This window comes from Puma concolor, chromosome E2 (assembly GCF_028749965.1).
Source record: "Puma concolor isolate L17-30 chromosome E2, mPumCon1.1.hap2, whole genome shotgun sequence".
Classification (NCBI taxonomy): domain Eukaryota; kingdom Metazoa; phylum Chordata; class Mammalia; order Carnivora; family Felidae; genus Puma; species Puma concolor.
The window spans coordinates 991,617-1,015,130 of record NC_141681.1 but is presented as its reverse complement, the minus strand read 5'-3'; the positions used below and the strand labels follow the sequence as shown (position 1 = coordinate 1,015,130).

Genomic DNA, 23,514 nt, shown 5'->3' with positions numbered 1-23,514 from the left:
AGCCTCACTCCTTAGCTTCTTGTGGAGAAGTTTATAAAATCCCTAGAGAAAAACCCACACGTCCCACCCTGACCAGAGGCAGGGGCCCACCTGCCACAACCCGCTGGAACACACCCTGGCTGGGTGGGGTCTGTCTGGACACTGTCCCCTCAGCTCACACAGGCCTGGGAGACTTGGAGCCACTAAAATCACTTTCAATAAAATAAACTTAGAAGAAACTCCCTTGTGGGTTTTTCCACATTAAATTATAGTTACCAAAAACCTCAGGCAGGTGTGTACGTCCAGAGCCTGGACAGGTTGACTTTTAGGTTTATTTAGAGAGAGAGCGTGCAGGCGGGGGAGTGTCAGAGAGAGGGAGAGAGAATCCCAAGCAGGCTCCACGCTGTCAGCACAGGGCCCGATGGAGGCGGGGCTTGAGTTCAGGAACCCTGAGATCATGGCCTGAGCTGAAATCAAGAGTCAGACGCTTAAGCGACTGAACATCCCCCCCACCCCCACCCTGGCCGGGTGCTCTGACTTTCCAGTTTACCAGTGCTTTAGCTGGGGAGACCCTGGAGGGACCCCGGCTGTGCAAACAGGAGCGCAGAAGGCCCCGCGGGGCAGCGGCTTGTGGAGAGGACACGAGTAAGATCAAAAGGGAACTTGATGGTCAAGTATCACTAAACCTGTCAACCTGGTAAACTTCACTTCCTCATCAAGTCAGGACGACCCCGCCCTTCCTGTCTCTCCTTGGAAAAGCCCAGTTCAGGTGAACCATGAGAAACGCAGCTGGTCAGAGCACGGGTCAGAAGCAAGCTTGCCAGAAAAGACAAGTGAGAGAATTTCGTATCTTGCCTCCTCTCCTTGGCAGCCCAGCCTCTCCAGCTGGCTCTTGACGCTGTCTTTCCCGGCTCGCTGGATTTCGAAGTAAAGTGCGGCAGCAGAGAGCCAGGCCGGGCCAGGCGCAGGGGATGCCGTGTCAGGGAGGAGGCAGCTAGGAGATAGGGACGTGTGTCACCACAGAAGCCTCAAAACCCCGTCGTGGTCGAAAACCTCCAGTCCTTGGTCCCGTAACTGTCAGGACGCCAGCCCTGCCCACCTTCACGTCGTGCAGGGAGGGGCTTCAGAGCCAGCAGAAACAAGGTCTGTGTCCCCAGCAACCCCCGGCAGAGCCCTATGCCTGTGTCAGGCTCGTCCCTGGCTTAGAGACGGGTTTCCCATCTCCTTAACGGGCTTCTGTGCTGTGGACATGGGGACGGGTGGGGCCCGGCCAGAGCACCTGGTCCCGACTAGCTGAGCTTTGCAAGAGGGTTGCGATGCACAGGCCTCTGACCTGGACCCCGCCACTCAGACCCTTGGGTTCTCTCCCAGAAAGGGTTTCCAGCAGGTTCAAAACCAGGCCAAAAATGAATGGGATATAATGCAGGAATTTGGCCTTCCTGGTCTTCTGGGACTTCAGGCACTCGTGACCCTGAGCGGTACGCGGGGCACCTCGGGGATAAAGGAGGCTGGGTGGGGTGAGCTCCTCCTGACTGCCTCTAGGAACACCGCTGTCCCCCAGTCCAGCGGGCACCGGAGACCGCCAGCTGGGCAGACCGGATCTGCCTCTCGAACACATCCCCGTGATGCCGACACTGTCAGTCCTGGGCCGACTGCAGGCGTAAGAGGAGAGGAGGGGCGTAGGTGGGCAGCAAAGCTGGGCAGGGGCCTGCTAACATCAGTCTTTCCCGAAACATTCTCGAGCTTCTCAGACAGGAACCTGCTAGGTCGCGTCTGTTTCTTCCCTTTCTTGGCAGACCTGTCCTTATGGCCTGTCAAGGCCAACGTGTCCATGGAGATAACCCAGGGCGGGTCCCAAAGAACAGCCACGCCCCGTCCCCTCGTCCCTCTTACCTCCTGCCAAACCGCTGGGCCTCCCACAGTCTCTGCAGCTCCTGGGGCAGTGGGCCCTGGAGGCATCTCCTCCACCGACTACGGAGTTCGGGCTCCAGACGTGGCCACCACAACTTCCAGAGGAGAGAGATCACCAGTGAGCGGGTCCCGGGAGGCTCTACCCGGACACCTCCTCAGTCCCGCAGCCAAGATGCTGAACCCTCAGGTGACCACTGAAGACCGGAGCCCACCCGCCGGCGGGCACCGCTCAGCGCGGCGCATGTCCCGCCCACGCCTCCGGCCTTCGGGTGGTGCCCCGTGCACTTGGGTCCACGGCAGTGCCAGGAGGGGTTTCTCTTCCTCTGCAGATGACACGACGGAGCGGGTGTTTGACACCCGCCACGGCTCTTGCAGGGAACGCCACCCAAATGAGCCACAGACTAAGAGAAAAGTGGAGACCCTCGGGGGCGCGGCAGCTCGGCTCCTGTGGCTGCCAGAGCCTGGGCTCCAGCTGACGAAACCAGGGCAGCTGCCTGTTGTCAGGAATCTAAGAGCACAGGGCACCGGGGGGGCCTCTGGATTTCAGCTCGGGTTGTGATCTCCACGGTTCGCGGGATGGAGCCCCGCGGTGGGCTCTGTGCTGACAGCGTGGAGCCTGCCTGGGATTCTCTCTCTCAAAATAAACTTAAAAAGACACCCGAAAGAAGCCTACGCTCTTAACCCGAGAACGTCAGGCCACGTGAGGGCCAGGCTGAGCGCCTCTCTGAAGCCCCGAGACCGTGGTCTGGCGGAACGGGAAACTGAGGTGGGGGACCACAGGCAACTAGGGGTCGCCTTGTGCCAACGCGGAACCACAGTGAACCCACACCCGCGTTCCCTCCCGGCAGGCACAGGCAGGGAAGCCTGCCCTCCTATGTTCTGCTGGGTTCTATTCGCCCCTCCCCCCATTTCTCCCACATGACAAGAACTGGGTCCCCGATCACCATGCCAGCCCCGGGAGCGCCCTGAGCAGACGGCCGTGCCTACCAGTGCAGAGGTCAGGACTAGGGGGCACTCAGTCTGGCACGCGGTCAGGACCAGGTCTGCTGTCAGGGAGGGGTCTCCACTTTGTGAACAGGCACTGAGGAGCCCCTGGAGGAGAGAACATTCCAGAAGCTCAGCGGTTTGCACGTACACCCCGGCCCTGGAAGACGCCGTGGCCTCAAAGCACAAGTGAGAGGATGTGGCCCAACTGGTGTGAGCAGGCGATTGGGGAGGCGCAGAGGGAGACAGTTACCCTGAAGAAGTGGACTGTGAGGTCGTGGGTCAGTGCGCTTCCATGGGAGAAGTTTCTCTGCAAAACAGCATAAGCCAGTGAGAAAGGAACCGACGGCGGTGGTGGGGGGAGGAGGGGGGTCTGCTGACAGACTCCAGCTGTGCGAACACGCCTTGAAGATGGCAGCCGGGTCACAGCACCACTGCTGACCAGAGATCTGGCCTTTTGTCCTCGGGCATGCTGGCCCAGAATGTGCATGGCTCAGTGCCTCTTCACGTGGCTCCTCCGTGCAGCCAGAGACCCCCAGCCTGCCCACTTCGGCCCCGACACGGCCCAGGAGGTGAGGACGGCACTCTGACGGCCCTGTTGCCAGGATGGCAACTCGCCTCTCCACCCCTCGTCTGCGTCTCTGTCCTGCCCGTTTCCACATCTGCCAGCCTTCACGGGCCCTTTTGAGAGCTCTGAGGAAAGCAGCCTTTGCTAAGAACCCAAAGAACACCTAGTCTCATCTCCCCGGACTTCTAAGTCACCTTTTAAAGCTGTGACAGAACGGGGCCTCAGTTCAAGCTCTAGTCATATTTGTACATTTTTAAGAAGTAAAAAGACACTTTAAGTTCGTGGAGCCCCCGACACTGAGCAGCGTGGACGCCGGAAGCAGGGCAGACTGGTGGGACCCGTGGTCCTCGCGGCACCTCTGGCTTCTGTGCCCCCGAAATGTCAAAACTAGAAAGCAGCGGAGACACGTGGTGTGCAAGACTCCACGGATCCTGGCGGCTGAAAGTTGAGGAGAGCTCCGGAAAGGACTGAAGCTGTCGAGGAAGGGAGCCACATCCGATGCCTGCGCCTCGCTGGCCCCGGCTCTGGCTGTGGGAGGAGGCTGGGCACACAGAGGCCCCGACTGCTGGCTCCCGGAGCAGTACCCCATTCTTTCCCTCAGTAATCCCACGTGGTCCGACACACACTCAAGTGACCGGCTCCAAGTGACCACAGATGCGCTCGTGAGTTTTCGAGAACCAGTGATCGATCGCCCCCGTCCCCGGGTCCCACGGTCACTCGCCCACACCTACCAGCTCAGAGTTGACCAAGTGGAAGAACTCGGTGCAGTCAGGGGCGGCTGGCCGGCCGGCCTGGGGGCGGCCGACGACAACAGACGGGGGCAGACCAAGGAGGATCCTGGCAAAAAAGAGCTGCGTCAACAGCGATGGCCTGGCCTCACATCGCTCCCTGGGAGCTCGGGCTGTGGTCTGTAACTACCCTCCCTACCCGCTCCCGGAACTGGAGGCCTTCCCTGGGACTGTGCCTTGCTGGACCCACTGCCGACATGCACGAGGTCTTACCCCACGACCCATTTTTAAGCTGTGCAATAGCCAAGTAAGAGGTGCCCCACAGTCTAACCAAGCTATTCCCTAGAACTCAGAAATGACGTGATCTCCTACTCATAAATGTGGCGACAGTGACTATCTGTGGGCACACGGGGTTTTCCTTATTTTGACATGAATTCTTTAGGCTACAGCTTCCAGCAAAGCAGCTCCTGAGTCTGAAGAGGAAGGCTTTAACGCAAAGCTTCAAACCCTGATCTCCATGGGAACACCAAGGAGAAGACGCCGTCACAGGCTGGGGAGAGGGGACGGAAACAAGTCACCGATGGAAAAGAAATTCAATTTAAGACAGAATCTCTCCACGGGGCTGTGTTACCATTTGTACACAAGCAGCTCCCGCTGTCTCCGAAGGCGGGCGGCCACATCCCACCCGCTTGCCAGCGCCTGGAGCCGTCTGCGGAAAACTCCGAAAAGGAAGTGCCCCTGAGGAGGAGAGCAACTGCGGGGTGCCCCCGGGCCCTGCTCCAGGCCGGCAGCCATCTCCTGGAAAAAGCAAGACCAAAACGGTCACGTCACGTACTTTTATCGCTGGCTCCAGGTGGTCGTCCCCAAGAGCGAAGGCAGGAAGTCCTCAGGGCTGACGGTCAGCCCCAGTCAGGACTCTGAAATGAGGTTGGGTGGGCTTGGGGGAGTCTCCCAAGAGGAGCTAGGAATGACCGGGACAAGCGTTTTTACTTGGAAATCATTGAAAAGATGCAAAAATAGAACAAGAACAGTACAAAGAACACCGTTACCCAGTTTCACCGATGGCTAACATTTTACTGTTTATCATTTGCTCTTTTACTACACACAGGTGTGTGCGTGCACATAATCTGAGGACGAATTACGGACGGGAGGCACGTACACAGCAGGCACTCAATAAATGCCTGTAGACTGAAAGCACAAAGTGTGTGCGGTGTCTGCGCACATTCAGACGTAGAGACAGAAAAAGCCAAGCACCCACTTCAAAGCATCGTCCCTGCCACACGTGACCCCAAGCCCCAGGATGCACTGTCTGCCCTCCCCGCTCACCCCCCCACCACAGCCAGTTAGGACGGATGCGGCGGACAGAAGGGCAAGATGAGGGGGCTGGGGGCTCTTCTTTGTGGGATGTTTTATTCATTGGTAGGTACATTTCCCCCCTGTTCCAGACCTCCCCCTCCATGGCTTCGGTCACTCCCCACATTCTCTCTATTCAAGCACCTGGAAAGCAGAAACACCACGAGGAAGCGCGAAATCCACACTCAGAATCCTGTTAACGAGGAGCTGCCCGTGTACTTCCAGAGGTACAGATTCCCCGTGTACGCTGTGGACATGGAACCAGAGCGAGCACGGTCTGCACTTTGACCCCAGAGCCCACTCACAGGGCCCGACTTTAAGCACCCTGAAAAGACCCGAGACGAACAGGTACTCGGACTGGAAAACTATACTTTTCATTTCAAAACGAGAGCCCCATTTCCACGCCCTCTTAAGTGCGCCTGCCTCGGTGACGAGAACCCGCCAGCCTGTGGAGGTGCGGGGTGACCCTGTGGAACAGTCTCTGAGCCCTCCTTTGGCAAGTGGGGGGCTAGCTACATCATTTCTCAGAGGCTGGCATCCAAACAGAGCAGCCAAGAGCTAAAAAGCAGACAGCGGTGCAGAGCAATCATGTTACTACTGAAGCTGCTATTTGCTCAATTGCCTCTATTTTCAGATTTTAAATGTCCCAAAGCCCGGAGATGGTTCTGGCACCACAGCTTTTGTTTCTGCATTTTTTGTGATACTCACTGGTGAAGTGAGCACACTGTCCCTCTGGGTCTGGGACCTTATATGCACGATGTTGGTTTTCATTCTGCTGGGGAGCCTCAGGACCCGTTGCGGATATTTCTAATAAACATCTTGGGGTGCCTGGGTGGCTAAGTCAGTTGAGTGTCCGACTCTCGGCTCAGGTCATGATCCCAGAGTTGTGGACTGCAGCTCCACATCACACTCCACGCTGAGTGTGGAGCCCGCTTAGGATTCTCTCTCCCAAGGGGCGCCTGGGTGGCTCAGTCGTTAAGCATCTGACTTCATCTCAGTTCATGATCTCATGGTTTGTGTGTTCGAGCCCAGCATCAGGCTCTGCACTGACAGCATACCTGCTGAGGATTCTCTCTCTCTCCCTTTCTCTGCCGTTCCCCCACTTGCGTACACTCTCTCTCAAAATTAATAAAAACAAAAAACAAAAAAAACCTCTCTCCCTGGCTCACATTCTCTGTAAAATAAAAATAAAAATAATCTTAATAGCAGATGACATAGATGCAGTGAAACACTGGGTTTCACATATTCTAGCTCACCTGCAATCTGGAAAAAATATCCCGATTTCCTGGGCAGCCACTGAGAACCAAATCAGAATTCTCTGAGTAGTTGTAACTCCTCGAACTGAAACAAAACACAACAAAAGCCTCCTAAGTATCTCCTGATGTGCGGGCATTCCAGCCTCCCCTCCCGCCTCCAGACTGGCGTGTGGTCACAGAGCCAGGAGGTCCCAGAGGACCATGTGACACCCACAGTCATCAACAACGAACAACAAAACATACACACAAAATATTAGCAACCCCAATTGAGCAACATCCTGAAACAATTATGTACCATGACCAAGTGGGATTTATTCTAAGAATGCAAGGTTGGTTCAACACCCTAAAATCAATGTAATACATGTATCAATAGGATAAGAAAACAAAAACCATACGTCATCTCAATAGACACACATAAAACATTAGACAAAATTCAATACCCTCTCATGATAAAAACACTCAACAAACTAAGACCAGAAAGGAACTTCCTTAACCTGATAAAGGCCATCTGTGAAAAACCCACGGTTCACATCATACTTAATGATGAAAGACTGAAAGCTTTCCTCCTAAGATCAGAAATAAGACAAAGTTGTCCTCTCTCCCACTTCCATACAACATTGCACTGGAAGTTCTAGCTGGGACAGTTCACTCAGGAAAGACATAAAAGGCATTCAGATTGTAAAGGAAAAAGTTAAACCATCTTATTCAGAGATGACATCTTGTATATAGAAAATCCTAAAGAATCACCAATAAAAAACTACTACAGCAAGTAAGTTCACAAAGTTGCAGGACATGAAATCAATATACCAAAATCAGTTGTATTTTTCTAAACCACCAAGAGTGGAATTAATAATTCCATTTACAATGGTGTTAGAAAGAATAAAATACTTCAGGATAAATTTAACCAACGAGGTGTAAGATATGTACACTGAAAACTATAAAATACCGTTGAAAGAAAGTTCACAGATACAAAGATTCAGTATTGGTAAAATGGTAATAGTGTTAACATGCATCTACAGATACAGTGCAATCCTAGCAGAATCCCAGCTGATTATGTTAAAACTGACAAACTGATCCTGAAATTCAGATGGAATTGCAAGGACCTAGAATACCCAAAACAATCTTGGGCAGGGGGGTGGGGGGCGTGTGGGGGGGGTTGTTGAGGGATTCACATTTCCCGATTTAAAATTTCCTACAAGGGCGCCTGGGTGGCGCAGTCGGTTAAGCGTCCGACTTCAGCCAGGTCACGATCTCGCGGTCCGTGAGTTTGAGCCCCGCGTCAGGCTCTGGGCTGATGGCTCAGAGCCTGGAGCCTGTTTCCGATTCTGTGTCTCCCTCTCTCTCTGCCCCTCCCCCGTTCATGCTCTGTCTCTCTCTGTCCCAAAAATAAATAAACGTTGAAAAAAAAAAAAAATTAAAAAAAATAAATAAATAAATAAAATAAAATTTCCTACAAGCCTTCAGTAATCAAAACTGCGATACTGGCATAAGAACAGACATAAACACCATTTCAATAAGAAAAGGTTAGAAACAAATTTTCACACGTATGGTTAGTTGATTTTCGGCAAGGATGTTGAGACCATTTAATGGGGAAGGACGGTCTCTTCCGCAAAACGTGCTGGGACAACTGGATGTCCACATGCAAAAGAATGAAAAGGGATCCCTTCCTTATTCCATATACAAAAATTAACTCAAATTAATCAAAGACCTAAATTAAGAGCTAAAATTAAAAAGATAAATTAGACTTCATCAAAATTTATTTTTATTATTGTTTTTAAAAATTTTTAATGTTTCTTTTCGAGAGAGCAAGAGACAGAGCATGAGTGGGGGAGGGGCAGAGAGCGAGGGAGACACAATCTGATGGAGGCTCCAGGCTCTGAGCTGTCAGCACAGAGCCCGACGTGGGACTTGAACCCACAAACCATGACATCATGACCTGAGTCGAAGTCGGATGCTCAACCAACTGGGCCACCCAAGCGCCCCAGAAGGGGAGAAAATATTTGCCACTCATATCTGATAAGGATGTGGTATATAGCATACATAAGGAACACAACTCCATAAAACATCCCAATTTTAAAATGGGCAAAGGATAGGACATTTTCAAAGAAGATACACAAATTGCCAACTCGTAAATGAAAATATGTTCAACATCAATAGCCACCATGGAAAAACAAATCAAAACCATAATGATATATGCCAGTGTATGTCCATTAGGAGGGGTATAAGTAAAAGATAATGACAACTATGTTGATGATAATGGGGAGGAACTGGAACCCTCTGATGCTGGAAAACAGTCTGGTAGTTCCTAAAAAAGTTAAAGTGTAACACAGCATACCCCATTCTTAGGCATATGCCCGAAAGAAATGAAAACACAGGACCACAGAAAAGCCTGTACACAAATGTTGTCAACAGAATTATTCATAGTCAAAAGGGGAAGACCCAATGTCCATCAACTAATGAATAAACAAAACGTGGTCCATCCTTCAATGGGATACTACTCAGTAATAAAAAGAATGAAGTTCTGATACATGCTACGATATATCGATTTTTAAATTTTATTTAAATTCTAGTTAGTTAACATACAGTGTAATAATAATTTCAGGAGAATTTAGTGATTAATCATTTACAACACCCAGTGCTCGGCCCGAAAAGTGCCTTCCTTAATGCCCATCGCCCATCTATCCGCCAGCCAACACCCTCCAGCAGCCCTGTTTGTTCTCTGTATTTAAGAGTATGTTATGGTTTGTCTCCCTCTCTCTTTTAAAAAAATTTTTTCATGTTTACTTGGAGAGAGAAAGTAGGGGAGGGGTAGAGAAAGAATCCCAAATGGGCTCTGTGCTGTCTGCACAGAGCCTGACATGGGGCTCGATCCCACAAACTATGAGATCGTGACCTGAGCCGAAATTAAGAGTCAGCCATTTAACCAGCTGAGCCACCCAGGCGCCCCCTCCCTGTCTCTTTTTATTTTTCTCTCTATTCCCTATGTTCCTCTGTTTTCTTTCATAAATTCCACAGATGAGTGAAATCATGATATTTATCTTTCTCTGACTTATTTCGCTTAGCATAATCTACTCTAGTTCCACCCATGTGGTTCCAAGTGGCAAGACTTCATTCTTTTTGATCAGCGAGTAATATTCCATTCTATATATATATGATTTCACACACACCACGTCTTCTTTATCCATTTGTCACTCGATGGACATGCTACAATATACACTAACCTTGAAAACGTTATTCCAAGTAAGCCAGACACAATGTGTCACACACATATTTGTGTGACAGGACTGACAAATCCAGAGACATAAAATAGATTCAGGGTGGCCAGGAGCTGGGGGACAGGGAAGGAATGGAGACACTGATTTCATTCCGTGCACACATACTCGTTTACCCTCCCAAGAGAAAAACTGAGAACAAGAGGCCTGGCCCCAACGTCCGTTTGCCTGGTGCCGTACGTGCTGCTCCCAGCCACTAGGCGCTGGTAGGAAGAACTCCAGGGCTGTTGGTTGTATTGAAACAGGAGTTCGTAAGAATTCCGCTAACCAGGCGATACGTTTACAGATCCTTGTGGAGAAGAGGCGCAGCGGGAGGTAAAGGGGAACAAGGGTAACAAGACTGGTTTTCTAGGATGGAAGTAATACATCCCCCAAAATGTGGAAAATGGAATTGATTTTACTCATCATCTTCACACAATAGGAGGACAAAGATGCTAACGGCCCAGCCCAGCGGCCACGGTACGGGGAGCTCTGCCCCACGGCAGTGAGCCCACGTCCGCACTGCAGCCCTCTAGGAGGGTGCCACCGGCCGCCCACTTCTTCCGCCCTTTACGCTCACGACCCACATGTCGGATGACAGCAGAAAGACAAGTCACTGCCGCTGGCAAATCTGCACACAAAGAAAACGGATCCAGAAAGCTTACCTTTACTCCGCACAGACTCAGACCCACTAGCAGGACGTGTTCAGTTGTGCTTTGTCAAACACAAAGTGGACAGACAAAACACCTTGGAAGAATCAAGACTAAAAGTAAGATGCTTTTTGGCATCAGCCTTCCCAACCTCTGGCGGAAGTCTATCAGCACGTCGACAAGAACTGCGCACGCCACCTGCAGGTCCCCGTCGCAGCCGCCCGCAGCCGAGGGCTTGGGGAGGAAGTACTCATGGATCGCCCACTGCTGGAAGTCCCACCTGCAACAGCAAACACCAAGGTCTGGGAAAGGCTGTAAACCAGTGGTTCCGGGAGCCAGGATGAGAGCCCACAGCCAGCGGCACAACAATGGTGGGTGGCGAGATCTGGGGCTTCTGGGTGGCGGGAAGGCCCTCTACTGCAATCAAGGCCTCCTCGGGGGCCATCCCCAGGGTCGTGATTCCAGGGTCCGTCAGCAAAGATGCCCACATCTGGCCCAGACTCTGCAGGTGCTCATGGGAAGGATCCTGAGGATGTACTAACTAAAGCCGCAACAAGAGAGGCACATGACACTGTAGTCTATTTATGCAGAAAGAGCCACGACTAAGACGTTTCCGTAAACCCACAAGTGGGCAAGGAACAGAGGTTATAAAGGCTGGTGCTTCACCCAGGCCATCTGAAATTGTTAGACAATGTATCTGAGCATTGCCTGTTGAATGAAAACAGAAAAGGTCTAAGCACAACTTAGCACACAGTGACCTGAGGGTAAGAAATGCTTGTTATGGATCCTCACGCCAAAAAATGAATTCCTTCTTTTCCTTTTCCCAGTGGAAAGAGGAGGGAGAGCGGGGAGACCCCAGGGCGCGTGCGCCTGTGCAGAAAGCACTCACAGCTGGCTGCACACAGACCCGAGAAGCAAGCAAACATCCACCTTGTCGGAAAAGCAGTTCTTTCCACGGTTCTGACTTCCTCTGCAATCTGACACCACGGGACAGAATCCCCCCCCACCCCCCCGACCCCCGGCATGCGAGCCGCATCTCTGACTGCACAGGGACAGTGGCTCAGGACGGCTCACGCTGACCCCTGCCCTCAGCTGCCCCCAGGGTTCCTGTGCCCCACCAGCTCCATTGCACCTACAGCACATTTCCCTCCCTGACTCCCACAGCCCCACATGCAGGGGCTTGTCAGCACCCCACGCTCACGCCCAGGACAGCACATCCCCCGTCCCTATGGTCTGAGTAATTGGCCCAGGGACCTGCTCCACCAGCTCAGAGCCAGTACTGCACACGGCACCCGTCAGCCCTGTGCCTGCCCAGCCGGCCGCGCCAGGTGAGAACTCTGGCAAGCTCCCTTAGGACCCCAGAGGGCCAGGACTCCACCACAGCCCCTCACGACAGTCGCCCCGCCTGCTCTTCTCCCACCTGAGGCACGTACATCTGCCCCTGATGCACCCCCTAACCGTGGGGTCCTGAGTGTGCATCCCTACTTCTAATCCATTTTGTCTGCCCGCCTGCTTGCCGCCCGGCCTGCTCAGGTTTACACCTGGCGAGGGCGCCCAGTCAGGGGCGTTGGAGTAGAAGCACACAAAGGTACCAGATGGGCAGACTTGTCTCATCACAACGCACTTCCCAGTTTCTAGAACATTCTAGAAGTGCGTGGCACACACTAGGAGTTCCATAAACATTTCTTGAATTAAGGAATGAATGAATAAAACTGTGCTCATAGGTATATATATCAAATTGAACACTGAGATGTAATGACAAGACTTAGGCTTTAAGACAATGCGTAAAGCCTTGTACCACTGTCAAGGGCAGATCCCTTTCAACACTTACCTTTCTGTATCTGAAAGACAGTCGACCTCAGGTTGAATTTCTAGTTCCAGCCGTAACCAGTCTCTGTAAGTTAACTGAGAGAAAAAGGACCAAATGAACACGACGGTGAGGATGGGACGCAGAGAGCACAGGTCAGCTTTGTAAGTCTGCTGCACAGTCCCTCCGATGTCACACATCGCAGCAGAAAGACTCAGGGGAAGGCCTCAGTGCCTACACTCGTGTCCATTCTCAGCCGCTTCCTGCCGACTGACTGAGGTGCTGGCGCCAAGCCCCCACATACTGCTTAGGTTACGTCTGACTGCGAAGCTGATGAAACAGTTCCAACTGGCACTTTTAAACTGAATTCTCCAGCATACCGCCTGGTTCTGAAGTTGATCCGCGGCATCTGCAAACCTCTCAGGTTACCGCACAACAGAGGCAGGAAATAATCTTCTAGTCCACTTGAGTTGGGCAAGTTAACTAGAGAATAAATGTGTAGTAACATGCTCCAAATATCCCTGGTAGCATATTTCTTAATTTAAAATTCCTGGGGGGGCGTCTAGGGGGCTCAGTCCGTTAAGCGTCTGACTCTTGATTTTAACTCAGGTCACGATCTCACAGTTCGTGAGTTCATACCCCATGCTGGGCTCTGTGCTGACAGTGCGGGGCCTGCTTGGGATTCTCTCTCCTTCTCTGTCCCCCCCCAACTCTCTCTCTCAAAAAAAATAAACCTTAAAAAGTAATAAAATTCTTGGAACAATTCCACTCATTAACACGAACTAATCTCAAAACCTCACAGTGTGTGTGAAAAGGCACATCACAGAAACACGCGCACAGCACGCTGCCTACGTGTGAAGAGCAAAGCCCAGCGACGTAGAGCAGGTCAAACCAAGAGAAGCACGTCCGTGATCACCCACAGGTGGGACAGCAGCCCTGAGCCACCTGTTACGCTGCAGGTGGGCGGCTAGCGTTCCCTGCTCTTGACTCGTTATGTCACACAAAGACTATTGCACTTGCTCTGGGGTCATTCGTGGGATTAACAATAGCAGAATTGAAAAAATATATGATAAAACAATTGAGAATTTTTCCTCTAAAGACCAAAATAAGGAGATAAACATCCACGGAATAAAAGAAGTTATGAAGAGGCAGCGTGGGCAGGGGGGCCGGAGTAGGCCAGGCTCACAGTGATGTTGCCCAGAGGAGCCCACCCCAAACGGGAGCCTGGCAGGTAGCCGTGAAGTCTGTTTCATTCACCCTCAAAATCTTCCACAAAATGTTAGTGCCGAGGAAAAGTGGGCAGAGTGGAAATGACCTTTCTAATTTCTTACAACTGTGTGAATCTGCAACGATCCCAATAACGATTTCAATCAAAGCCACTTCTGTGCTCCTCCAGGGTCACTGGGTCAGGCCCAGCTGCCTGCCCGCCATATCCTCAGGAGGCCCCCAATCTCCCCGCAAACTCTTGTGAGTTAGAACGAGGGGAGAAGCAGGAAAGGGGCAGTGGGACCTACGTGAAATTCTTTCTCCTTCAACAGTTCCTGGAAGGTTCTCTGTTTCCACAGACAGAGGGCGGCTTGCTGCCAGTCTGCAGAGGGCCGGCACAAGGGCCTCCAGGGAGGGTCGGCTGTGTCCTCCGGACAGAGGGGATCTCGGGCTTCTGGGAACAGTCTCAGTATAATGAACTGAAACTGAAGAGAGACAGTGTCACATGGGTCGCAAGCAGTTGAGAAGATACACCAGTAACCCGGCCGTGCGCAGGGGCAGGGCAGCCCGAAGACCCTGGGCCGTCCCCCCGTCGCGGCCTGCACCCCGTGTGCAGTTACAGAGGGCATGTCGGTCAGCAGCCCTGTCCGTAAATCCTAACACCTGAGGCAGAAGTGCGGGCTCCAAGCTGCCCTCCACACGGCGGTGGTGACCCCATGGCAGTGAACGGTGGTCTTCCCAGACCGCTGCTGGCACCAGAGATTCCATTAAGAGAGGGTGCCGACCGGACAAGCAAAACACTGTGTCGGTGAATTAATTTATTTATCTCTGCCATTAGGAGATTAGACTTCTTCCCATGTTTACTGAGCTGAGGGGGCGGGGGGAGGGCCCCCAGGGACACGTGGAGTCAGGGACTTCCTTGTCTGGGCCACTTCTAATCTCTTCCATGTTTCAAAATGTTGGCAGCTGGGACTAAGTTCCTCAACGCCAACGATGGGGGCACAAGTGTGCCCGGACCCCACTTCACCCTCCAGGGAGGGCCAGCTCAGCGGATTCTAATGGCGCCCGCAACGGAGATGTGCACCGAACACCGTGAGATGTTCCTTAAAACTCCGCCCGAGTAAGAATGCTGGTTCCCACTGTAACTTCAAACTCACTTTTGCCATTGAAGGCTTCTGACACGCATCTTTCAATTTCTCTGACCTTAGAATAAATATAACAAGCATTCACTAGATGAGGGAAGTCTCTGGACAAAACTCAGAATTCTTCTTTAAATAAGAAGATACTTTTCATGAATATTTACCTTTTAATGTACCTATTTTACAAAAATCAGTATCTATTTCTTTTAAAAATGGGATGTACGTTTGGGGGTGCTGGGGTGGCTCAGTCGGTCAAGCCTCAGACCGTTGATCTCGGCTCAGGTCACAATCTCACCATTTGTGAGTTCGAGCCCCACATCAGGGTCTGCGCGGATAGTGTGGAGCCTGCCTGGAATTCTCTCCCTCCCCCCCCTTTCTGCCCCTCCCCAGCTTGCTCTCTCTCTTTCAAAAAATAAATAAGTGAAAACAACAAAAAGTAAATAAAACATTTAGAATGAATAAGGGAGGGAGGGAGGGAGGGCAGACGGGGGTGCGAGGGAGGGAGGAGGGGGGAGGGAAGAAGGAAGGAAGGGGGGAAGGGGGGGAGGGAGGAAGGGAGTGGGGGACAATTGTGGTCTTTGTCATCTTTCATCCCTTCATCTTAACTCTGAGAACAGAAGAAAAACGCAGCGTTCAGCCCAGAGAAGAGATGATCTGATAACTAACCAGCACACCGGGCACACAGAGACGTGGGTGGGCAGACAAGACACCTCCGACGTTTGGCTAGAAACCTGCGTTGAAACGGGAGACTCCAAGAATGGGGAAAAGGGACTGCACAGACTCACCTTCTTCACGAGGGCTGGAGACAAGCAGCTGCACAGAGTATCCCGTGATAAGGAAGAATATTTACACAAAGAGTAAGAAATCACCGCTGTACAAAATCTGAAAATAGAAAACAAATAATGTAGAAATGCGACCCGTGCGTAACAAGGAATGCAATAAAAGTGTGACTTTCACCCAAGTGAACTGAGTGCATTCTAAACCAGATGGCCGGGGCGCCTGGGTGGCGCAGTCGGTTAAGCGTCCGACTTCAGCCAGGTCACGATCTCGCGGTCCGTGAGTTCGAGCCCCGCGTCAGGCTCTGGGCTGATGGCTCGGAGCCTGGAGCCTGTTTCCGATTCTGTGTCTCCCTCTCTCTCTGCCCCTCCCCCGTTCATGCTCTGTCTCTCTCTGTCTCAAAAATAAATAAAAAAAACGTTGAAAAAAAAAAAGAAAAAAAAAAATAAACCAGATGGCCTGAGGATTAGCCCCTGGCCTCTGCTCCAGGCCAGGCCAGCTCCCAAGGCCTGGGGGAAACGCCCCCAAGTCACAACGATGGATCTGAGCTCTATCTACACTGAAGGCACAGACCCAGAGAACACACAAACAGTAAGACTGTGCAAATAAGGGCTTGCGGTCACTGCACGCCGAAGAGCCACGGCCAGAACAGGGCACCCGGGTGACTCGGTTGAGCGTCCAACTTGGTTTCAGGTCATAATCTCACAGTTCATGGGTTCGAGCCCCGCGTCAGGCTCTCTGCTGTCGGCACAGAGCCTGCTTCGGATCCTCTGTCCACCACCGCCCCCACTTCCCCGCCATCCCTTCCCCACTCTCTCTCAAAAAATAAACATTAAAAAACAAACAAAAAAACAGTCTTCGGGACAAGAGAGCAGCACGCCCACGTTTAAACTCAGCCTCACTCAGGGGGAGCCTCTGCCCGCCTGTGGTGGGTTGTGAGGCGTTGAGGGGAAGGGCCCCACGAGAAGAGACTGACCGTGGGGCCCAGGGGAAGTCAGGACTGACGCCAGCAGGGCCTGCCTGTCCGTGCTGCCCAAAGCCCGAGAGGCTGGGCCGCTGTGCTTCCCGTGGGGGTGGCACAGGTGTCGGGGGCCGTGGTGCAGGGCAGGCGTTGTGTTCTCTCTCCTCGCCCAGTTACGATCCCCTTGGCCTTCTGTCAGTTCTTTCCACGAACTGCGGTCCCAGCCCCTGCGCACAACTCTTCCGGAGCCTCCTGGCTCCCGCCCTGACCCTTCCTCTATGTACCTTGTACCCGCTTCGGCCTAGACTCCCAGGGCCCTACCCCAGCACCTGCCACGCTGCGTACGCCACACTATCAACTTGCCAGGTGCCCCACACAGAAGGCAGGGGTGGGACTCCACCCCAGTCCTGGAATGGGTCTGGCCCACAGCGGTGAATGAGGGGCAGGAGGGGTACACGCTGGCACAGCTCTGTAGAATGAGGGGTCCCGAGACCCTTTGAGACAAGGCTCTCTACATAGGGCAGCTCCACGCGCAGGTTCTCACTCCAGAGAAGCAGCTGCTAACCACAGGGGAACCAGGGACGGGTCCCACCACACGCCAGGCGCCCCCAAGACAAAACCCGGTAGTGCTCACAACCCTTCCCAACGTGGAAGGACGTCTACAGTCCGTCGTTAACGTCTTCAGAAGCAGTTTTTAAGGTAGCACTACCTCATTTTTGTAAACAAAGAAACACAGACACATAAATACAATGTAAGACTCCAGAATGATTATCCGTGGAGCATGTCTGTGTTGGCCAATTGCATTTGGTGAGTATGTGACTTCTGTCGAGCACGGGGAGGCACAGCGGATGTGAGGGCAGCTCACTTCAGGCAGAAGAGCGAGGTCTCCGAGGTCCTGAACGTCAGGAGGCTACTGAAGAACTCTGCGACGGACAGGCCCTCGGCGGGGGCAGGGAGGCCCACACGCACCTCTGGGAGCACAGACCTGGACTCGGCCAGGTGGACGACCAGGGCGGCCAACCCCAGCACGTGGGAGGCACTCAGGCTTGGGCCCTGAAACGGGAGAGAGTGTTTCTGCAGGAAGGAGGGTAGAGCCCACTTCCCAGGCAGGCGGACAGAGGCGGCGGCCGTACCTGGTGACGGAGCAGCTGGCAGAGCCTGGTGAGCACGACAGGAAGGAGCCTGCGTCCACACATGGCCGTCACTAAGCGAGAAGCCCAGGGGCCCTGCCTGCAGAGACAGCCAGAGACCAGCAGTCTGGCCACTCCTGGCCCTGCACGGCCCTCCCACGGATTCTTCCGGAGAAGCGAAGGGTGCCCGAGAAAGACGTAGGCTGTTCCCCCAACGGCGAGGTCTCCGGGGGGGATGCTTCATCTCTGCCGAGTCTCCGCACTGCCCCTTCACCCCACCTGGGACCCCCAACCAGTACAGAAGCCAGAAGGCAGGATCCAGGACCAAGGGTCAGAGGTCGACAAGGAGTGGGCAGCCCTGCCCCTCATCACAGAAAACAGGGAGAAACCCCACTCCCCGAGGGAGGCCTGCTCCGAGCACCCCGGCCGCCCCCAGCAGAGCCCCAAAGCGCCCGGTGAAAACCCCCAGCCTCTACCTGTCTGGCGAGGCGAAGCTGGAAGCTACGATCAGGTTCTGACAAAAACACGTCAGCAGGAGGTCCGCGACCTGAGAGAGACAGATGGTCACCGAGAGCTCAGAGTCCCCGAGAGCAACGTGTGAGTAAGGCAGGTCTGCGTCTGGAGAGGAAAGCATCACACCAACTGGCGCCAGAACCCCATTCCCACGTCCTGGGAGACAGCAGGCCAGGCGTTGTGAAATTTCACGGCAGAGAACAGGCTCAGCACACCTCGTCCGCACAGGGCCAAGGAGCAAACTGTTTTAGGCTCCGGGGCCACAGATGGGTTCCGCTGTGTGTTCTCCTCTAGAAATTTAAAAGGTTGGTACACAAACAGGCCGGGGCCGGCTGAGCCCAGGCCCGACACTGCCCGGCTCCCGGGTGTCGTTTCCACGTACACGGTTCGCCTGGCAAAACACGGGGTGGAGAGGAGGCCCGCACACCCGGGACTTCTTACACAATCCGGCCCCGCTCGGCAGCATAGGCCAGGCATCCCACACTCACCTCCCGTTCCTGCTGCTCCAGGCCTGGCGTGAGGACGCTGAGCTGAATCTGCGATCCCCCAGAGCTGCCGTCCTCCTCAGCGCGGCCCAAGGCGGCGCCGAGCCGCTCAGAAACAACTGCCACCCGAGCAGCCACAACTACACGTAGAGAAACCCAGTTAGACGAGCAGGGGAACGCGGGCTGCCTGCAGGGGGCGGTGGCGTTCCCGCTCGCAACGGGCTGCCTGCAGGGGGCGGTGGCGTTCCCGCGCGCAGCGGCTCACCGCAGCCCCGGAGCAGCCCCGTCTCCGGCGCTACCAGGGTCAGGAGCCCCAGGGTGGCGCTCCTCCGCCAGCCGGGCGGTGGGAGCACGCTGCGGGTGAGCATGACCGCTGTCCTCACGGCCTGGGATCATCTGGGCGGTTCTCTTTCACCCTGTATGCATGTTCTCCATCTGAAGTCGCAGGCCAACCCTCCCACACGGCACCACGTCTGCTCCACGCCCCACGGTCGGTCTGCCAAAGGCAAGGAGCCACAGCCTCCGGGCACCGGAGGTCAGGCGACAGGCCGACTGTGCTGGCCGGAATCGGAAACTACTGTGAGCAACAAGGCTGACGCAGACCTCAGTGTCCCCTCACGCCAAATTCTGCAGGAGCGCAGTTCGGCAAGGCCATGCCCCTACGGTCGCGGAGGAGATGCTACAGGGAGCAAGGGAAACTGAGGCGGTGCCGTTAATATTTCCTCTGTGAGGCTCTCGTGGGATATTCTGTCCTGGTTTGAATAAAATGGGTTTATCATCTATAAAAACCTCTTACAGGTACCAGGAAAAACACGGCTTTTTTCCATTAGATTCTACATTTTCCCTACCAAAAATCTCCAAAGTAGGGGAAGTCAGCATTTTATTTCATGGACTACCACACACCACATGAGGTGAATCATTCACAAGTCACCATTTTACAGAAAATGGTCACGCAGAAGCAGAGACCCAGTGTTCAGGGTTACAGCTACTCAGTTAAGAAAGAAAACCCCACACCTTGGTGCCGTTACTTTTCTTCCTGCTCATTACCTGCTCTGCTAGGAGCTCCAAGAGCAGAGTATTCAATCTGCTGAGGGTCTGGGACAGCCTGAACGACAGACCCGTCTCCCATCCCATCCCAGGTGAAAGGAGGCAAGTCCTCAGCATCCGCCAGCGCTGTCGTCACGCTGAGCCCTGGCCACGGCTGGACATCCACTCGTCCCTCCCAACACCCACTGCAGACGGCCCTGCGCACAGCCATGTCCTCACCGTCATACTGCGTGGGGTCCGTCATCGCGGCTCTGAGCTCTCTTAGCGCGGCTGCGAGTGGTCCCAAGGGTCCCTCGGCACAGACAGCTTCCACCTTCATTCCCGGGGCTGCACCTGAGAAATGACGGGACATGCACAGCTGGATGCGGCCTCTCCATGTCCACGGCAGACAGAGGCACCAGGACTCCACGAGGCACTGCACTGCTGGGCACCCGTCACTGGTATCAGAAACTTGTTTATAAATGTAGTAATTTAAGACAAAACATGATTTGGGGCACCCGGGTGGCTCAGTCAGTTAAGCGATCGACTTCAGCTTAGGTCAGGATCTCACAATTCCTGAGTTCGAGCCCCACATCAGGCTCTTTGCTGTCAGCACAGAGCCTGCTTCAGATCCTGGGTCTCCCTCTCTGTCCGCCCCTCCCCTGCTTTAGCATACATGCTCTATTCTCTTTCTTTCTCAAAAATAAACCTTAAAAAAAATTTTTTTTAATTAAAAACAGTGAAAAAGAGAAAAAACATGGTTCTATGTGCAACATTGCCGTAAGTGTGAAAAACACATATGTAAAGAAGGACCAGAAGCATGGCGAGGGGGGTCTCGGTGGGTACGTAGAATTGTGGATGGGTCATAATTTGTTCCATTTCTAAAACTTTTAAGTAATGTCCTACTGTTTTTTATAATAGGATATTAAAAAAAAAGATGTAAAGGAGAAAACTTAAAAATTAATATACAAGAGATGATTATCAGCTCTCAACATGTCTACGAGATTTTTGAAAAAAGATTAGATCTGATCATATATTTGTAAAACAAAGATACTTCTTCAAAAAAATGTTTTCTAACTTTTTAAATGTAAGCTGTATACCCAACGTCGGGCTGGAACTCACGATCCCGAGATCAAGAGCCACGTGCTCCCCCGACCGAGCCACCCAGGAGTCCAAACACATAATTTTCATTATACAAAGAAAAGCACACCACAAATGTTTTAAAAATACGAGTTCGAGTTCTGGTGTCGCCAGAGAAGACACCGGGTGTCCACAGCGAGCCTCACATGGGAGACACCGAAACGAAACTAGAAGTGATGAGTCTTCGTTTATAAGCCCTGCCGGATGAGACAGAAAACATCCGCGAGGCCCCTAAGGCAGGGCCAGGGGGCCGGGGACGGAGGGGCGCGCCCCCCACCACACTGGATGCAGCCCCACTGCCTCCTGGGAGCCCCACAATGGTGAGCTGTTGCAGTACTGGTCCTAACGAGCAGGGGACCCGGGACCGTCGTTCTTTGCCCACTCAAGTCTCCCGGGTCTCCGTGACTGTGAGAAAGCACTCACGCGTGTAACAGGAAGGTTCTGGCAGACAGAACCAGAAATCGCCACCTCATTCGGCCCAGGTGGCCCCGCAAATGTCAGAGGATTTAAAGTAGCGAACAAGAACGGCTTCACGGCACGGCTCCTGCCGAGACACAGGCCGCTCCACCGCCCAGCAAGTCCGCCCAGCCGCTCGGAGCACCGAGGTCTCCCGACGTACGCCGCTGCCACAGACGGGACCTGGGTCGACATCACTGACTCCTGTGAGCCGAGCGATCCCCAGCCCGCCACAGGACTCAACCGTCCAAAGAGAAAGCCGCCGCAGACCAGCCACCACGCCACGCGTCAGAACCGACACGACGGACGTCAAGCCTGGCTTCCTGGTCCGGGAGGTCCCCCGAATTTAAAGCCTGCGTCAGAACAGGCGAGCAGCAAGCACATCCCGGCCTCATGCAGAACCTCAGGGAGGGGCTCTGGCAGGTAACCCTCCGGGGCTCCCAGGCTGGGAGCCCAGGACCTGACGACTAGGGCGCGTCCGTCCCGACTTAACCAGACCACACGCACTGAGGTGCCTGTCACCCCCACACCTCAGGACCTGGGATGCGGAAAAGCGCCCGACACAGGGATGGAGAGACCCATAACCTTACTTTCTGGCTTCTTCTCTTCGGCAGTGGAGCAGGCCTGGCAGTAGGCGGAGTACAGAGACAGGGGAATTTTATCTGCTCTGGATCAGGAGAAAACATGAAAACCAAGTCAACCAGGACTCAAATTAGTTCGCAAGCTTACAATTTCAAAAACTATCATAAAACAAAAATACATGATATAGTCTACTATCCATACCTTATGGTAGGACTCTATTTTTAGGAAAAACCCATTATATGCATGGACTCAAATGGTTCTTAGTGTTTCATAATTTGCCATGTACACATATCTGCCAACCGTGGTTTTCATAGGGTAGTAAGATTATAAATGATTTTTACTTCTCTCGTTAAAGTTTGGGTAATTTCCAAATTTTAAAGAGGACTTTTATTACTTTTAATGAATAATACTGAGAAAAGCACCCAACTGATGTCATTAGAAATACAGAGAATTATAGAACAAAGTCCTGTGATAAGGGTTTTGCAGGGCATGGACCCCTGGCTGGCACATTCTCATGGCACAGTGACAAGTCCAAGGGCAAGAGCTGTGGAGCCACCTTCAGAAGAGCAGCCCAAGTATGGGACACGGGCAATGGCCTAGCCTCCGGGACACAAAGTCTCCAAGTGAGCAGTGAGGCAGGAAGGAGGCCTGCCGACAGTGCCGCAAGGCCTGATGATGAGCCAGGAAAAGGAGGAGGGAGGTGGCCGTATTCCAGAATGGGAGTGCCATCAAAGGCCAAAGCAAGGCAGAGGACAGGCTGGAGCGGAGGAGCACGCAACTGCCCCAGAGACTGGAAGGCGGGTGGGTAGCTTACAGATTAGAAATCAATGCAAATAAAAGAAAGAGCACATCTAAGGAAATGGAAAAATTCACAGAAAAGAACACTTCAGACATCGCTCATCCTCAGGGACCTAAGATCAAACACCACAGCTATTAGAGGAGAATGGATTTCCATAAACAGAAAAATCCAGTGACAGAAAGAACAGGCAAGTTAACCAGAAGAAATCTCCCAGAAAGGAGAGAAAAAAAAAAAAAAAACAACCCAAAAGACCAGACATGCAAACTGTAACAGAGAACAAGTCAGGAGACAATCCTGGTGGTGTAATGTCTGAAAAGGAAGAGCCCCAAGAAGAAACCAGGCAGGAAAGGAGACCCGCTCTGGAAGTAAGAGGGATCAAGCAGTCCGTGTCTGTGGTTTGCTTCAAAACAGCCCAGAAGAGGGTGTGTGGGCAGCTCAGTCAGTGGAGTGTCTGACCACTGATTTTGGCTCAGGTCATGATCTCACAGTCATGAGATCGAGCCCCTCGTCAGGAGCTATGCTGGGCATGGAGCCTGCTTGGGATTCTTGCTCTCTCTCTCAACTCCTACCCCATTTGCGTGCGCACACACATGCACTCTCTCTCCCTAAAAATAAAAACAAAATGGCCCAGAATGGTGGGTGGACAGAGGAATTTGAGGGCTACATAAGTACTATCCTACATTTCTATCTTAAATTTTTCTTAACAAAAGATTTTGAAATATCCGAGAAAACTTCTTTGTTCTGAAGGACACGAATTTCCAGATTAAAAGGCCCACCATCTGCCTAGCCAAGAAATGAAATTAGACCCACACC

At 52.9% G+C, this 23,514-nt stretch overlaps 1 protein-coding gene and 2 long non-coding RNA genes across 11 annotated transcripts in view; 2 read left to right on the top strand and 1 right to left on the bottom strand.

Moving 5' to 3' along the window:
• The window catches only part of FANCA (FA complementation group A), a 60,134-nt gene that overhangs the window by 2,453 nt on the left and 34,167 nt on the right, over positions 1-23,514 (bottom strand). For 7 of the 9 annotated variants that reach the window (XR_015244562.1, XM_086688566.1, XM_086688562.1 and 4 more), the window contains 17 exons: positions 21,911-21,987; positions 19,965-20,078; positions 18,702-18,838; positions 18,177-18,247; positions 17,704-17,800; positions 17,436-17,623; positions 15,618-15,714; positions 14,002-14,178; positions 12,512-12,585; positions 10,832-10,960; positions 6,780-6,864; positions 4,802-4,968; positions 4,174-4,279; positions 3,128-3,184; positions 2,878-2,982; positions 1,873-1,985; positions 835-973 (listed from right to left, as the gene is read on the bottom strand). Coding sequence is in view for 8 of the 9 variants with exons in the window: in XM_086688566.1 (XP_086544692.1) it covers positions 835-973; positions 1,873-1,985; positions 2,878-2,982; positions 3,128-3,184; positions 4,174-4,279; positions 4,802-4,968; positions 6,780-6,864; positions 10,832-10,960; positions 12,512-12,585; positions 14,002-14,178; positions 15,618-15,714; positions 17,436-17,623; positions 17,704-17,800; positions 18,177-18,247; positions 18,702-18,838; positions 19,965-20,078; positions 21,911-21,987 (1,933 nt within the window). In the remaining variant the exon portion in view is untranslated. The remainder of the gene's footprint in view (positions 1-834; positions 974-1,872; positions 1,986-2,877; positions 2,983-3,127; positions 3,185-4,173; positions 4,280-4,801; positions 4,969-6,779; positions 6,865-10,831; positions 10,961-12,511; positions 12,586-14,001; positions 14,179-15,617; positions 15,715-17,435; positions 17,624-17,703; positions 17,801-18,176; positions 18,248-18,701; positions 18,839-19,964; positions 20,079-21,910; positions 21,988-23,514) is intronic. The other 2 variants (XM_086688563.1, XM_086688564.1) reach the window with 2 other exon arrangements.
• On the top strand, positions 4,910-6,355 carry LOC147573277 (uncharacterized). The gene is made up of 2 exons (XR_015244566.1): positions 4,910-5,001; positions 5,050-6,355. It is a non-coding gene; the product is annotated as an uncharacterized LOC147573277 (long non-coding RNA).
• Positions 14,234-15,793, top strand: LOC147573276 (uncharacterized). Its single transcript, XR_015244567.1, has 2 exons — positions 14,234-14,813; positions 15,450-15,793. It is a non-coding gene; the product is annotated as an uncharacterized LOC147573276 (long non-coding RNA).